Raw genomic sequence first — 16,312 nt, 5'->3', positions numbered from 1 at the left:
GTAATACTAACCTCGGTCGCGTCCTCCTGTGGCTTGAAACTGAAAATGGCCGACCCTGTTGTTCCGGTGCTGGCGTCACTGATAAAGTGCCTGCCATGATTGTGGGGGGGGGTTGGCTGCTGTGGGGATGGGGGGGTTGGCTGCTGTGGGGGCAGAGGGGAGCGCAGTTGATGGTGGGGGTGGTGGAAACTTGCTGCATCATGGTGGGGGTGGGATCCCCTTGTATCGCTGGGTTGCTTCGCCCTCGGCTTAAAAGGACCTGGAACTACTTTTGCCCCACTGGGCGTACTTGGGTCCCAGGAGGGCTACACAGGTTCTACAGTTTAAAAACACCTAATGTCTTTGGTTCATTCAGCTTCTTCCCTTCGGCCATCAGAGGCCTGTCTTTGAGCCACTGAGTGCTTGTCTTCAGCCTCCTGTACCTTTCTCCTCGATGGTCGGAGTGAAGCTGGCGTGGACTGGGTGATGGGGATCTGTGAGGATTTTTTAAGATGCTGCCTCGTGTAGATGTTCTCAGTGATGTGAAGTCTGATGGCTGTGATGTCGTAGGTAGAGTTCTTTAGTGGTATGACTTTTGTTACGAGCTCAGAGGACCCCAAAACCCAGCAGCAATAGATATTCACCAAGACAAATGGTTACTTCAATAAAAGTTGCTTTTAATTATCTTTAAACATGAAAATAGAATCACTCTTTAACTTATCACTAAACTTAACTAACCTAACATCTTTCTAATTCTAAGTGCATGTGTATTAATGTGAGAGTAAGTTTAGACAAGTTCTTGAATTCACAGTCCAATCTCCCTTCTCATTTGCCACATTCACTGGTTGCAGGCAATTCTTATAATGTGCACAGAATTTAATATTTATTAAGTTCACCAGGTTTTGGTGCTTGAAAGGTAAATGGTTACTGCTCAAAGGTTCTTGTTGGTTTTCAGAGAGATTTGTTTTTTGCTGGACACCAATTGATTCTTCGTAATCAGTGTCTTGTCAAAGAAACTTGCCTCATCAGGGTTTTCCAGATGATAACTTCTTTCTTTCTGGTCACCACAGAGTACCTTTTGTTTCTCTCATTTCAAGTGAAACATAAGGCGGCCAGTCCTTTCCTCTTGTATTGTCCACAAGGGTTTTGCCTTGGCTGAACTAAGCATTCACAACCCATCTTCAAAATGGGGTTTTTCCACAAGCTTGTCAGGTTCCAGCCCCAGCTGCTGAACTGAATTTTGTCTGAGGAAAAAGCCTGTTTGCCTCTTTGCTTGCAAAACCACAACTCCCTTAGAACAGCAAGTGGCACTCAGACGGCCTGTGGCTCCCGAACCTAATCCTCAGTTCTTTGATCTGTTGATTTTCAAAACAACAATCCATTAGTGAAGTCCCTTCGACACTCTCCAAAGCTTTTGCAAAGGTATTCAGAGCCAGACTGTCTAGCTTGAGCAGAGCTCCAGCATTTTAAATGAGATCTGTTTTGAAATGTTTGTATGTGATCTGCACTAAAACTGTCACACTTTCTCCCAAAATCCTGTGATACAACATTGTCACGCTTTGTTTAAATTGAATGCAGCAAAAATAATTATGAATTTCTAAGCATGTAATTATTCCACAAATTAAATAATTCTGATGTTGTAGTGTAAGCTGCAAAATAACTTTGAATGTTATGCATTTGTTACTATAATGGAGCTAACATCTAACATTCATGTCTGCATAAAACACAAATCTGAAGAACATGCATTTAGTAGAATTGAGACCATGGACAATTTTTTTCCTTTGGTTTTCATACCCTGAATATCATTCACGTTTTCTATCTGTGAAAGCAAACAACATTTTAGACTTTCCAAGAAATTTGAATGAATTGGACTGGTGGTTTTCTTCAGTAACAAGTTGGGTTTTGAGGGAAATGGATGACATCATTCTCAATTATAAAAATTCTAGTTGGGACACTGCAAAATTTCCTTTTGTTTATTTCTGATAAGAAAAGAGAAAAATAAGGAATCCTGGATATATCGCAGGACACTGGGAATCTCGAGGAAATATCAGGTGCCCTTGCTAAGATTTTTGTTATTAAATATTATGGGAAGGTGCTAGAAAACGGTGGAAAATTTTGTCCTGAAGGGAAAAGCCTGGGAGCTACAGGCCTGTGAGCAGTTGGTAATTTACTAGAGTACCAAGGTGGGAGAAATGTATGCTCTTGGATGGACAAAGGCTGATTGGGATCGTCAGCAGTTTTGAGACTGGGGCATCTTGTCTTGGATTAGTGAAATGTGATCTAGGTTGAGGCCTGTTACTGTCCATGATGCTTTAGAAGATTGTACTGTCCAGGTCTTTAATAATCGGAGATTTTGTATTATTGGTTAAATGCTTTAATTAAATCTTCAACTTGATCTGTATTTAGGTTCAGGTCGAGTCACATTTAATAATCAACGCAGTTACTTAAATGCAGTAGGAGCTGCCTTTGTGGAGATAAAGACTCCAAAGTTCACAAAAAAGGTAAATTGTAAATTTGAGTCTCTATTTTGGAGTAAGAAAATGTCTGACCAACTGAGAAATTACTCTTGTTAAAGGTTCAGATTGATCCGTACCTCGAAGACTCCATGTGTCAAGCATGCAGTGCCCAGCCAGGACCATTCTTTTGCAGAGATCCAGTGAGTTTTCTTAATTTGGGATTTTTTTTCCTCGCATGTAATTTCACCATTATCACCGTTCTAGTTGAATGCACGGGAATTCCTTGACATGATGGACATGCTGCTTTATGCCTTTGATTCAAGAGGGATGCTAACTGGACTGATTTCAGATTTTAAATGTTGACCAATAAAAACAACAGTATATGCCAACAACTCTGTGTAGGATGACCCCTGGATTTTCACCTAAAATGTAGGTTTTGAGCAACCCTTTGTATAAAATGAGACCCCCCCCCCCAAAATCTGGCACTTGCCACTGACCAGTGGATGCTGTGAAAAGCAAATCAATATTTTAATAACAAAAGCAAAGCAAATATTTTAATAAATTACCCTGTAAAGGTTTTATTTTATTAATATATTTTAAACTTTGGATTCAATGTCCTGGTTTCAGGGACTACCATTAAGTACATTTACTCCTTTGTCCCTGTTTTCCAGGATTGGTTTGTACCCAACTAGTTCATTCTGATTTTTAACCTTTCATACTATCATTTACCCATGGACTCAGTCCAGTGTACATGTTATGATTAAAAATGGCCAGAGCCCAAAGGGTTAAAATAAACCACTGTCCACTCTTGTAACAGGCAGTTCAAAGCCTGTACAGAGCTGATGGTAGTTGAACTGGGTGGATGGACTTTCCAGTGACTGCTGAGACTTGGTTGATAACTAGCATGTACTATATGCTGGAAGTAGCCAGCAGGATGGCATGTGGGGGAAAAAGTTGGCTAAGAGCTTTTTGTTTAATTTGGCCCTTGATGTGTGATTCATTTTCAAGAAGCAACAATAGTGGGTTAACATCTAGTACGAGGGTTTGTCTTCAGAGTCTTGACATGTGTTCCATATATTGGCATTACAAACCAGAAATGGCTGGGTATTAAATCGCCCCAGACTGCTACAACTAAATGAAGTACAGTAAAATCCATGGTATCTGGCACCTATGGGATTGCGGATCCCAGATATGTGAATTTTACAGTTGACTGAGACTCTCTCTTGCAATGCCGAACTAATACGCCTACAGTACATTTAGAATGTGCAGTTTAAAAGGAAAATCAGTGCAAAATGTAATTTGAAAATCAGTTGTACAGTAGTCCTTAAATATGTAAAGGTCACTTTAATCAATTCCCTGACTTGCAAAATGTAATCTCAAACCCAGGCCTGTGACGTGCTATGCCAGTCATGCTGCCGTCATAATTAACCCATCTCCCCAAGTTTGCACATAAAGCCTTACTGATTTTTTTAATACAGGTACACGATCCTTTATCTGGAACCCTTGGGGAACAGTGTGTTCCGAATTTTGGATTTTTCCATATTTCGGAAAGCCCACCCGAATTGTGCTGTCGTCTCCCCCGGCTGCCGGTCCCCACTGCTGGATTTTGGAGCTTTCTGGATTTTGGATGTCTGGATAAAGGATCGTGTACCTGTACTAATAGAGAGAGATTATAACTAGGCAGGGATAAGGAGACACTTTGGGAGAAACACCCCAGTGGTGAGCAGCATCGGCTGGTCTTCCTGGGTGCTGTCATTTTATTCAAACAACTTCATTGCTGCAGGCAGGGCACGACTGGGCCTCTCCGCTAGCTGGATGTTTGCTCCTATCTCCAAGGGGTTGTGCATTGCTCTGGAGAACATTTGCAATTTAAAACCTTAATTTTTAATTTATTCTTTTTATTTATTGTTTTTTTTTGGATGGGTTGCCACTTGAACTCGGATACTGGGAATTTTGCTCTATTTAGATCAATTTTGGCTAAGGTGCATGTTGAATTTGAAGTAAATGAGATTTGAAGTTCCATTATTCTACATGGCAAAACTAGTTTGTGCCAGCAATTAAATGTCCTGCTTTTCTACAGGTCTGCTTCAGATATTTCTGTCGTTCGTGCTGGCAGTGGCAGCACTCTCTAGAGGTTCTCCGCCATCACCGCCCATTGATGCGCAATCAGAAAAACCGTGACTCCAGCTAAAGCTACAGAAGATGTCCGATTTTTGAGTTGTGAGCTGGTGTTGACTCAGACTGGAAACAGCAATTATGGACTGAAGTTCACTCCTGCACTTGCTATTTGCTGTTTAATGTTCACAATCACACTATGCACAGTGAATTCCATGGGGTTTTGGGGCCCACCAAAGCAGTTCCCAGACAGAAGTTCTGCACAGAGATGATAGCCAGGTCTTAAAGGTGTTGAAGCAAATGACTTCACATTTAGATTTTTAGGCTTTTCTACATTCCTTGCATTTTGACGATGTTGCAAGTTAATTATCTTTCCACTAGCAGTTGCCATACAGTGCCTTTAAAATTTTTTTTCCCCCATCAGGACTGCAGATACTGGTGAATATTTAGCCAGTTTTTTACTTGACTACTAAGCAGAGAAGTGCTTTAGTTAGCAATCAAATTCAATATTTTACACTCAGTTTTTACAGATGCATCTGCCTTTACAAGGCTTCATTTTTTTGACTAGTTAAGTGTTTTGGTCAAACACGACAGACTCTTTCCTGGCGCTTTTAACATTTTTGTGTCTGGGGCTGCTATTATGGACCCTGGGTCATTGTTGTAAATCAAGATGTTTGCAACCATTGGTGTGGATTTGTGGATTAGAAACTGGACTGAAATAACGACATTTGAGCTGCTGTACATAGTTCTAAAATGTTCTTTGCACTTCTTAATTTGCACTATGGGTAGGTAGAGGTTTTTAATCACCATTCTCACAGATTTTTTTTTACTTGAGCAGAAGGGGTTTTCTGGCCGGGCCAAGCTGAGTTTCCGGTTTTATCCCCTTTTGGGCAGTTGCTCAATACAGTTAAAGGATGAAGCGATTGCTGAGTAGCTGCTTGAGTCTGGGTTACTTGAAGAGGTTTTTACTCTTGTAGTTTATGATCTGAAGCTGTGTGCCAAAGAACCAGTGTCCTTAATTTTTTTTGTTTTGCTGAGCTGTTGCCTTGTTACTCGCCCAGCTGCTGTTGAGCATAGGTAAGGTCTCTACCTCACAGTGGTGGCAGTCGGGTGTGACTGCAGTTCCCTGAAGTTGTGGAGTAAGCTGTTAATGTTGGTCAAAAAAATCTGTTGAAGCAGGAAGTGTTGAACATGTCTGTTTCACTTGATGTCTAAGTACACTGCAAAAATTCTCTGCTTCCACTCACCCAGAGGTAGAAAGGAGCCCGTACATAATGGCCAGATGCCCCGTGATCCATCTGATGTGTTGCTAAACTGTGACAAAATTGTAGCAATCCTTCAGGGTGGTCATGACCAATTAATGGAGCATACTCTGGCCGTTGACATCCACACTTGCTGTAAGTAAAAAAAAACCTTAATGGAATAAAACCAGTGTTCGCAGTATGTTGGAGTAATTTTATTTTGTCCATGTTGATTCTTATTGATGTTGCTAGTAAAAATAAATTTGAGTAGCTTCTAAAATATCAAAATATTGAATTTTCTTCTAAGGATTTCTTTCCTGTTTGTTTGCTTGGTGAACCTGGGACTCAAAAAGACATTGGACAGGGACAACTGTTTCATGAGAATTAAATGGCCACACATTCAGATTTATTGTCAGAGTACATACATGATGTATACAAGGCTGAGATTCTTAATGCAAAAAAGACTACTGCTTTAAATTTGAAACAAAATAATTATTTATTTGCTGCATATCCAAGTGCTTCCGTTGTGGTTGTTGCTTGGTTTCTGTGGTGGGGGTTTCGGTGATTTATTTGGTATGCAGTTGGCTATAGGGTACTTCGTACTGGGGAACAGGACATGGGTTGCAACCCATTTGGAATTGTAAATAGATTGGAATATTTCCAATGATCTTTCCTCCATAACCCAATTCCAGAGGTTTGCTACCCTTAAATTCCAGTTTTTAATGTCTGGCCCCATCTGGCTGGAACTGGGCCCATGAACACATTTTAAATGTAATTTCAAAGTAGGCCCTTTCATGTTAGGCCTCCGCCTGGAAGCTGCCTACAAGAGTGGATCTAAAACTTGCAACTTGCCTTTCAGACAGCAGTCCTAAAAGGCTGCTCCAGCATCCCATTCCTATCTAGAGACACCTCATTGCACCCTCTGGAGCTGATGTGGGGGGGGGGACTGGTGCTCTAGTGCCACCTGTCATAAAAACATGGCACAGCAATGGCCATCTTCCCTACCCATAATTTGTGGTTCCCAGAACAGTTCCAGCTTCATGGGGATTATGGGTAGGGAAGACGGCCATTGCCCTGCCGCTTTTGAACTGCAGCGAGTGGCCCTGTGTGGCTGGCTGTCTGCACTGGCTGCCCCCTGACGGGCCCTGCTGGCCACCCCCCCCCCAGAAGTTGAGAGGTGAGTGACATCATCAGCACCCCCCTAACCAGCCGCTTGCAACAGCTGTACATTTGGTTCCTGAGAAGGGTTGGAATCAGCACTTTGAAGCCAGTCACGGTGCATTCAGGAAAGGGTGAGGCAAAGGAGGAAAAACCCAACACCCAACCCCAACCAACCAATTTTCCCCTGCAACCGTGTCTGCCTGTCCCGCATCGGACTTGTCAGCCACAAACGTGCCTGCAGCTGACGTGGACATTTACCCCCTCCATAAATCTTCGCGAACCCAAGCCAAAGAAGAAAAAGAACATGCTAGTTCTAGTGTGAATTGTATTTTTGAATATTTATAATTTTCCAAGCCATTTTGTACAAAGTTTTCAGCAAAGTTCAATCTCTTCATCTCTCGCCCCAACCCCCACATTTAACATTTGACTAACCACAGTTACACACAACATTCAAGACCCTCACAAAGGTACAAGATCTACATCAGGATTTTGAGTTTGAAACCACATGGCAGCCAGTGCTCAGGTTGTTATTGTCTTTTCCTGGTTGGGATGGGATTGGGCCTCCCCCCCCCCCCCCCCCCCAACCGATTGAGGGATAGAGGGATAGTCCATATGCTCCTATAGAATTTGAGTACGGTTGCCAAACTTGCAAAATTTTCTTCTTATTTTCTCCAGGTGAACACAACTTTGCATTTCTGTGTTCCATCGAGTAATGCTCAGGCAGGAGTCTGATTTCCAGATAACCGCTATGTACCTCCTGGCCACTTCCAATACAATCAATACGAATTGGATTCATTAGTCTTGTGTCCATTGTTTCCCAACAAGGACAACTCTGGGAATTCTTTACCCGATTTTTTTATTTTTTATTATTTTTTTTTTCCTTTTCCCCCCCCCCCCGAAGACTTAGCCTAGTTCTACCCAGAAGGGTCTCATCTTGGTACATGTCCAAGTTGTGTGCAGAAAGGCTCCTGTCTTACTGCCACATCTAAAGCATTGGACTGATAATTCTGGTTTAGATCTGTTCAATTTTTTTGCAGCGTTGGGTTCAGCTGGTGTAGAAAGTTGTACCAGTCTGTACTGCGCATTCATGATTGCAGTCAGCTGATCCGATAAGTTAGACCAGCACCGCTCATCAGTTGTTCCGAGATCCGACTCGCACCTCTGCCTTGATTTATGAAGGCCCTGGTTCAGTCCCTGCTTGGATGCATTGCCAAGATGAATATGAATTGTACTTTTCTGTCCAGCATAGATTTTTAGTCATGGGTCCATACATTTTCTCATGTATGGGCTGAAATGTGCATTGTGTACAGTAGGTATGATTTACAGGATTGAAGGTTATTTAAAATGTAGTTAAAAACACCAAAATGCTGGAGGAACGCGGCTGGATTATTTTATCAGCTAGGATCGTTTTATGACAAAAAATATATTGCTGTCGTTTTGGACTTGAGCCCCTTCAAGCAAAAATCAGAAAAGCCAAAAGTGGGATAAAAGTCTCAGAATTCAAAGGGGGAGGAATCCAAAGTAACAAAAGGTGCTAAATTCCACCTAGACCCTTATCTATCTGTGTGAAAGGAGACAGGAAAAGAGACAACCGGAAAAAGGAGGGGGGGGGGAGGGGAGATTTGAACAAAGGCCAGAGAAGTTGATATCAATGCCCTCCACTTAGAGGGTGCCCAGTCAAGTGTGGTGGTGTTCTTCCATTTTACAGGTGGTTTCAGTCTGGCAGTACATGAGACCATGAACAAGCATGTCAGCAAGGGAGTGATATGGAGATTTGAAATGGGTGTAGGGAGGTGAGGTTTGTCCCTTTTGGAGCCACCAAATAAGTAAATGGACAGGTGCTGGAGGAACTCAGCAGGTCCCTCAACCTCCCATAGATGTATAAGCAACATTTCATCTGAATGTCAATTGTATCTCTTTGCTTCCAATGGAGGCTGTGGGACTCGCAGAGTTTCCCCAGCACTCTCGTGTATTAACTGCAGTCAGTGTGCAGACGTGTTCTGTTGTGAGACAAATTTATTGCATATTGCTGAGGCACAAGAGTGATGTCAAATTGCCCTTTACAAAGATCTGGTGGGGGATTTCCTCAATGAGATGGACCCTTGTTGCTTCAATGAAGTGGTATGAGCACCCCTTAAGTTGCACAGCAATTATTAGACCCAAGCAGTTGAGAGCATAAAACAAGTGGTCAATTGTTCTGGGTGCAGTGAAAACACAAAATTATCAAATAAAAGAATGAAGGTAATGTTTTATTTTTCTGTAAGATTTATTTTTCTTGCACGTCTCCAAGAAGTCATTCAAATCTTGTACCGTAAATGGTAGCTGGAAAATTGCTAATTGTGTAATATGGCCCCTTTGCATGCTGACAATAGTTGGTCCTGTTCTTCTCCTTTTCCTGATTCTTGCTCCTTCAACCCAGTTGGTCAATTTGTGGAGTTTTTTCCATCTGCATCCAGAGAACTGAGCAGATATATAAAAGATGCAATAAAAGCCTCATGGCTCATTTAAGATCCAGCTTGTCCAATTTGAGTCCGATCACCTGAGCTCCAAGTTCTTTGTGCTGGGCAATTTTAAGCTCGCGATACTTCCAATGAACAGCATTAATGCTACAAGAAGGATAGGTGTAGTACAGTTCACGTCGAGGAGCTGTCCAAATGCAACATTTCCCAAAATGGATGCAATTCGGTTGATGCCATTGAAAACTCCCAAGGCAGATGACCTGTTGAGATGAATACTAATGTTCAATTTCTAAATTTGACATTTAGTTATTTTTAATCTGAGGTAGAGGATATTAAAAGTTGCATAAATACATCCATAATCCATCATTTTACAATGTAAAATTCTCATTTGTATTTGGAATGATTATACCTATAGGTTTGAAGTTGTGCACACTGCTGCCAGGTTGTCTTGGCAGATGAATTGCCTGATTAGTGGTAGAAATTGAGCAAGTTCATTCCACACTGGATTCCAAAAGTCTGGAAATGGGGCAGTTGAGTTCCAGCTTGTTTTCAACAAGAAAACTAATGTGGTCAACCAGGGTCAATATTTTCAGCAAGTTCTGACCCATTGTATTGGAGGTCATTCTCTTGTGCTATTAAACAAGGATTTGAGTAAAGTTGAGCAGGAAATTGGCTCTTTTTATAATACTGAAATGGTGCTGTTGGAGTTGCAGACCGGACTTCAAGCAAACAGCTATTGAAATGGGTCTGATTTTAATTTTTCAAATTGCCTTGGTTGGAAATAATTTATTTGGCAAATAATTAATGTAATTCCTTTAGTCAAAGGATAAGTTAGCGTAACAACTGTTTGGAAATGCTGAAATTATAGTTAGATGTAAATAGTTCCAAAAGTGGTTTTATTAAAGGAAATTGTTTGACTACTTGATCAGGGGCCTTTAAGGGCATAGCTGTTCAGAATAGAAACTGCCCCTTTGGCCAGTCTAATCCATGCAGGCTGTGTTACTGCTTCTGAACCTTTAGAAGTTGCTTTGGATGTGCTATGCTGTTTAACTATGTGGATGAGGAAGTAGGGGTTTTCTGAAAGGATGAATACTCAAAATTGTTGGCCACTTAATGAGGTAACCTTGGCCATGAGCCTCAAATGCTTCCTCACAGGGAGGTGGAAGCAGTGTCTGAATGTTTTGAGACTAAGTCTGATCAAACTCGGTGCGAAGGTTCTATTAGAAGAGCTGAGGATTTAAGAGTACAGGTACATAGTACCTTGACAGTGGCACCACCAGTTGATTAAGGGTGGTCAAAAAGGCTCTTGGTACATTGGCCTTCATCAGGCACAGTGTTGAGCACATTCAGTAAAACATGGGTGAAGCCGCATTTGGAGTATTGTTTTTTGTTTCCTTCCTGTTGGAAAGTTGTCATGCTGGAGATGTTGCCAGGACTTGGGGCTATAGGGTGGAGAAGGTTAAGTTTTCATTCCTTGGAATGCAGAAAAATGAGTGATCATAAGATGAAGGAACAGAAGTAGGCCATTTGGCCAATTGAGTCTGCTCTGGAACTCCACCTTGAGCTAAACTGTTCTCACATCTAGTTCCAAGTTCCAGCCTTTCCCCATATCCCTTGATACCCTGACTATTTAGATACTTACCAATCTCCCAATGATCAAGACTCCGCAGCTGTGTGGTAATGAATCCCACAACCTTCTGGCAAAATAAATTTCTCATGTTTTAAATGGGTACTCACTAATTCTAAGATGTGCCCTCTTGTCCTGGGCTTGCCCACCAAGGGAAACATTTTGTTCACATTTACTCTGTCCAATCCTTTTTGGCATTTGAAATGTTTGAGATCCCCCCCCCCTTCATTATTCTATACTCCAATGAATACAGTCCAAGAGCCACTAAACGTTCTTCATGTATTAGCCCTTGGCACATATGAATCATCCTGGTAAATCTTCCCTGTACTCTCTCCAACATTACATCCCTTCAAAGATGAGGGCCCAAAACTGAACATTACTCGAAATGAGGTCTCACCAGAGCCTTTACTTTTATACACTATTCCTCTTGAAATGAATGCCAATATAGCATTTGCTTTCTTTACTGCTGACCCAACCTGGTGTTTCTTTCTTTTTCTTTGGCTTGGCTTCGCGGACGAAGATTTATGGAGGGGGTAAAAAAGTCCACGTCAGCTGCAGGCTCGTTTGTGGCTGACCAGTCCGATGCGGGACAGGCAGACACGATTGCAGCGGTTGCAAGGGAAAATTGGTTGGTTGGGGTTGGGTGTTGGGTTTTTCCTCCTTTGCCTTTTGTCAGTGAGGTGGGCTCTGCGGTCTTCTTCAAAGGAGGCTGCTGCCCGCCAAACTGTGAGGCGCCAAGATGCACGGTTTGAGGCGTTATCAGCCCACTGGCGGTGGTCAATGTGGCAGGCACCAAGAGATTTCTTTAGGCAGTCCTTGTACCTTTTCTTTGGTGCACCTCTGTCACGGTGGCCAGTGGAGAGCTCGCCATATAATACGATCTTGGGAAGGCGATGGTCCTCCATTCTGGAGACGTGACCCATCCAGCGCAGCTGGATCTTCAGCAGCGTGGACTCGATGCTGTCGACCTCTGGTGTTTAACCTTTAGGTTATCCTACACGAGGACCCAAGAGTCCCTTTGCACTAATAAATTTTGGATTTTCTTCCCATCCAAATAATTACCTGTTTATTGCATTCAAAATATATAACTGTACATTTCTCACCTGCCATTTCTTTTTCCACTTGCCTAAGCTGTTCAAGTTTCTCTGCAACCTTTCAGTTTCAATGCTTCCTATTTCACCTATCTTGGTGTCCTCTGCAAACTTCACAAACTATTCATTCCATAATCTAAATCACCTTAAAGCGGCCCCAACACAACCCCTGTGGAACACCATTAGTAACCATCCACCAACCAGAATAGGATCCCTTCATTGCCACCCTTTGCTTTCTGCCTATCAGCCAATGCTCCACCCAATCTAACATCTTTCCTGTAGTATTATGGGCTCTTGTTTTATTAAGCAGCCTCTTGTGCAGAACCTTATCGAAAGCCTTTTGAAAATCCAAACACACAATACCCAGGTCCTCTCCCTTGTCCATCCTACTTGAGATTACCTCTATTTTAAAAAAAATCTTGTTGGTCAGGCAGTACCTTCAATAAAACCATGCTGGCTTGGACCCGTCATGCACCTAGAGGTACTTCATAACATTGTCCTCGAGGTTTGACTCCAATAACTTTCCAACTACAGGCATCAGACTATTGGGCCCATAATCTTGTCTGCCTCCTTCAACAGCGGAACTACATTTGCGACCTTCCAATCCTCCAGAACCATGCCAGTCTATCGATTTCTGGAAAATTCTTTCCCATGTCTCCACCATTTCCAAAGCCATCTCCTTCAGAACCTCATCCAGTCTGGGAGACTTGCCTGTCCATTGAATTTACTAAGCATCAATCTCTAGTAATCTTGATTAAATTCTATTCCCGGAGACCTGACTATCAAGTATATTGTTACTGTCTGAAGACTGAAGTAAAATACTAATTTAGTTCCTCTGCCATCTTTGGTACCCATTATTATAATTCCAACATCATTTTCAATCAGTCCTATATCTACCTGTCTCTTTTACTCGTGTGTATGTATATATCTATATAAAAAAAGTATCCTTTGAAAGGAAGTTGGAAAATAACATGATTCATCTTTTCTATTGATCTTTAAGTTTCCCCACCCTGTTTTTCACTAATTTTTGCTTGTATTCCCTTCCTTCTGCTTTTATTTTAGCCTTAACCTCCCTTGTTAGCCACATTTGTGCCATTTTTATATTCATGATTTTCTTGGAATATGTCTATCCCGCGCTTTGTCGAAAATCCTCCCATTCTGCTCTGCTGTCCCTCCATTACTTTTCCAGTCATCTTGGGCCAGTTCCTCTCGTACCACTAATTCCCTTTGTTCCGCTGAAATATGGACACTAATGCCAACTTTTCCTTTTCAAATTTGAAACTGAACTCTCATGTTTGATCACTACTTCCTAAGGGTTCCATTACCTTTAATTTCCTAATCACCCAATCCAAAACTGCTGATCTCCTGGTGGGCTCATCGCCAAGCTGTTCTGAAAAGCCATCCTGTTCACATTCTACAAATTCTCCTGCGATCCAGAACCTTCCTGACTTTCCCAATCCCCTTTCATGTTAAAATCCCCCATAATTATTTTGACATTTTCCTTCTGACACTTGTAGGTCACTTCCCAGCTGCTCTTTGGGGGCCTTGTATACAACTGCTAATAGGGTTGTTTTACCCTTCCCATTTCTTAACCCATAAGGATTCTACCACTTCTGACCCTATGACCCTTCTTTCTAGTAATTTTAATATCATTGCTTACCATCAGGGCCACGCCAGCCCCTCTACCCACCTGTAACCTTGGATAGTCTGCTCCCAATCACATCCATTAAGCCATGTTTTGGTGAGGGCCACAATGTCGTATCTTTTAATCTGTAGCTGTACGAGGTCACCTGCTTTATCCCTAATGCTCTGCATTTAAGTATGGTACACTTAGACCAGAATCTGTTTAATGATTTTGCTTCATTTCTATTGTACTGCAAATTATCCTGTCTCCTTACTTGCCTGATCTCATGAGGTATACAAAATCATTTGAATAATCAGGTGAATGCAGATCAGATTTGCTCAGATTAGAGGAGTGGTAAGAAGTGCTCCTTGGTTTAAGGCAGTGGTTCTTAAGGTGGTATGCAAATAGAGAAAAAATGTTGAGTAAGTAATCACTAACCATAGAGCACCTGTGGTGTATGGAAAGGGATGCCAGAGGTGGTTGAGGCAGGTCCTAATGCAACATTTAGGAAATGAGCCAAAGGTGGGACATTTTGGCCAGTGTGAGCAAGTCAGGTCAACATGCCTGTTTCCATGCTCTAATTCTAACCCTCCTCCCCTCCCAGTCCAGCTTGTAACAATAGGAAGAACCGTATGACCTTACCTCAAGTGAGTGGGATATAATTCCAGCCCAATGACATCAAGGGCATTCCAGGCGATGACTGAGATGGCACTGAAAAGGCATGACACAATCAAACTCTGGGTTTTGGTCTTCACTTCCCAAATGAAGAACACGCTGGTCCCTGAAAGAAACAGACTTGTACCTAGGAGACAAGCAATTGAAAAGTACATCACTAAATATTACTTTAACGTAGGTTGGGAGCTAAAGTTCGCAGCATATTTGAATGTTATTAGACATTTTATTTCCATTTAATGCTGCACTGTTCCTGGTCAAGCTAGTCCTTGCCTTCCATTTGACAGAGGATGAAAGGTGGTTGGCAAAAAATTCCTCCTACTCTATTCTGCTGGACTTGCTCCAGTTTGACTTCATTGTTTAACCCACTACCCCATTCAGCTAAATCAAATTGGAACTTGGCCAAGTATAAATGGTGTTGGTTCAGAGCCTAGCTGATGAAAACACGCACTGGCAAATGGTTCTAGTTTATGAAGGAGAAAGTTTTTGGGATCTTAGATTCTGGGTTATGAATTCTCAATGGTTTAAAAAAAGTGTTAATTCCATTATATATCAATGTAGTTTAGAAATTCAAGTTCCCAGGAATGAACAAGTTGGCAAGCATAGGCTACCCAGCACAGGATCTGACCTCCCATCTGTTGCAGACTCTTTAATGAGGGTCAACACCATCAAAAATAAATAAATGAAAAGGCTGTGGTCGCAGAGAGATGCAGCTGGTAAATGGGTCCTTCTGCTTAGAGTCTGCACTGGACCATAAACCACCTATCCACCCTGTCACTACATAAATTCTCACATCTACTCCCTAGATTCTCCCACTCCAACATATTAGAAGTTATTTTCAACACCCAATTAACCTACCAACCAAATAAAAACAAAATTATGGAAATCCATTGCAGGTCTCAGGTTTGTGACTTAATGTTGATCTCTTCCTCTCTCAATTCTGTCCTAGGGCTTTTGATCTGCAATGTTAACTGTTTTAATTTCAAGTTCACCATCCCATTGTACTGGTACAATCGGTTGAAACCCCATTCTTCAATGCCCAGCACAAACCTCCACAGTCATAACAGACAAGTTCAGTACATACTTAAGATTCTGCTATTTATTAATAATAGTTTTAAAGCAGTTCATGGGAAGAAGCTGTTCCTCAGCTTGGTGGTTCTGGCTCTATTACTTCTGTATCTCTTTCCCAATGGAGCAGCAGAAAGATGCTGCGCACCCTCTTTAAACAATGATCCTGGTAAATCACACTGATGAAAGACCCCAGTGATCCTCCCTGCCACTCATGGTCCTGTGGATTGATGCAGGTACAATCGGCCAGGATGCTCTCACTAGAGCTCCTGTAGAAGGTTTGCAAAATGGGGGCCAGTAGCCTTGCCTGCCTCAGTCTTCCCAGAAAGTGCAGACACTTTTGCACCCTCCTGACAAGTGAAGAGATGTGTATCCGGGATAGGACTTAAGTGGACTCCAAGGATCTTGGTGCTCTCTCTTCTCTCCACTACCAAGCTGTTAATGTGTAGTGGAGGGTGGTCGCTCCTGAAGTCCAAGATCATCTCCTTTATCTTGACCATGTTGAGACTTGGGTTGTTAATCCTGCACCTTTTCACAAGCTTTCCCACCTCTTTGCTGTGCGACTTGTTGTTGATGAGGTCAACTCCTGTTGCGCCATTTAATGACTCTGGATCTGGTGGCTTAACCATTGTTGGTTTTGTAACAGGACAAGTTGGTTCAAAGTCCAATCCAGTGGTTCAAGCACAGCTCTGGTTGACACTCTAGTGGAGCAGAGAATGGTTGTAGTAGTATTGTGCTCGTCTGGTACCTAAACTGTGGTGCTCACTGTATATTCATACAATCACATGTAAGTGGCCAACATGCACCCCCAACTCACAA

The 16,312-nt window shown here is 42.1% G+C and overlaps 2 protein-coding genes across 6 annotated transcripts in view; one reads left to right on the top strand and one right to left on the bottom strand.

Moving 5' to 3' along the window:
• The window catches only part of cpeb1a (cytoplasmic polyadenylation element binding protein 1a), a 61,255-nt gene extending 55,262 nt beyond the window's left edge, over positions 1–5,993 (top strand). For all 3 annotated transcript variants that reach the window (XM_069902771.1, XM_069902772.1, XM_069902773.1), the window contains exons 10-12: positions 2,386–2,480; positions 2,555–2,635; positions 4,516–5,993. In XM_069902771.1, coding sequence (XP_069758872.1) covers positions 2,386–2,480; positions 2,555–2,635; positions 4,516–4,626 — 287 coding nt within the window. In that variant the 3' untranslated portion in view covers positions 4,627–5,993. The remainder of the gene's footprint in view (positions 1–2,385; positions 2,481–2,554; positions 2,636–4,515) is intronic.
• Positions 655–16,312, bottom strand: part of sv2 (synaptic vesicle glycoprotein 2) — a 69,991-nt gene continuing 54,333 nt past the window's right edge. Inside the window, exons 12-14 of one of the 3 annotated variants that reach the window (XM_069902769.1) lie at positions 14,396–14,555; positions 5,798–5,945; positions 655–1,334 (exon numbers count right to left, since the gene is read on the bottom strand). In XM_069902769.1, the coding sequence (XP_069758870.1) occupies positions 1,272–1,334; positions 5,798–5,945; positions 14,396–14,555 (371 nt within the window). In that variant the 3' untranslated portion in view covers positions 655–1,271. Of the gene's footprint in view, positions 1,335–5,797; positions 5,946–9,199; positions 9,672–14,395; positions 14,556–16,312 lie in introns of those variants that run through there. The other 2 variants (XM_069902768.1, XM_069902770.1) reach the window with 2 other exon arrangements.

This window comes from Narcine bancroftii, chromosome 11 (assembly GCF_036971445.1).
Source record: "Narcine bancroftii isolate sNarBan1 chromosome 11, sNarBan1.hap1, whole genome shotgun sequence".
NCBI classification, from domain to species: Eukaryota; Metazoa; Chordata; class Chondrichthyes; order Torpediniformes; family Narcinidae; genus Narcine; species Narcine bancroftii.
The sequence above is the reverse complement of the archived record's forward strand: the minus strand, read 5'-3'. Positions and strand labels throughout refer to the sequence as shown.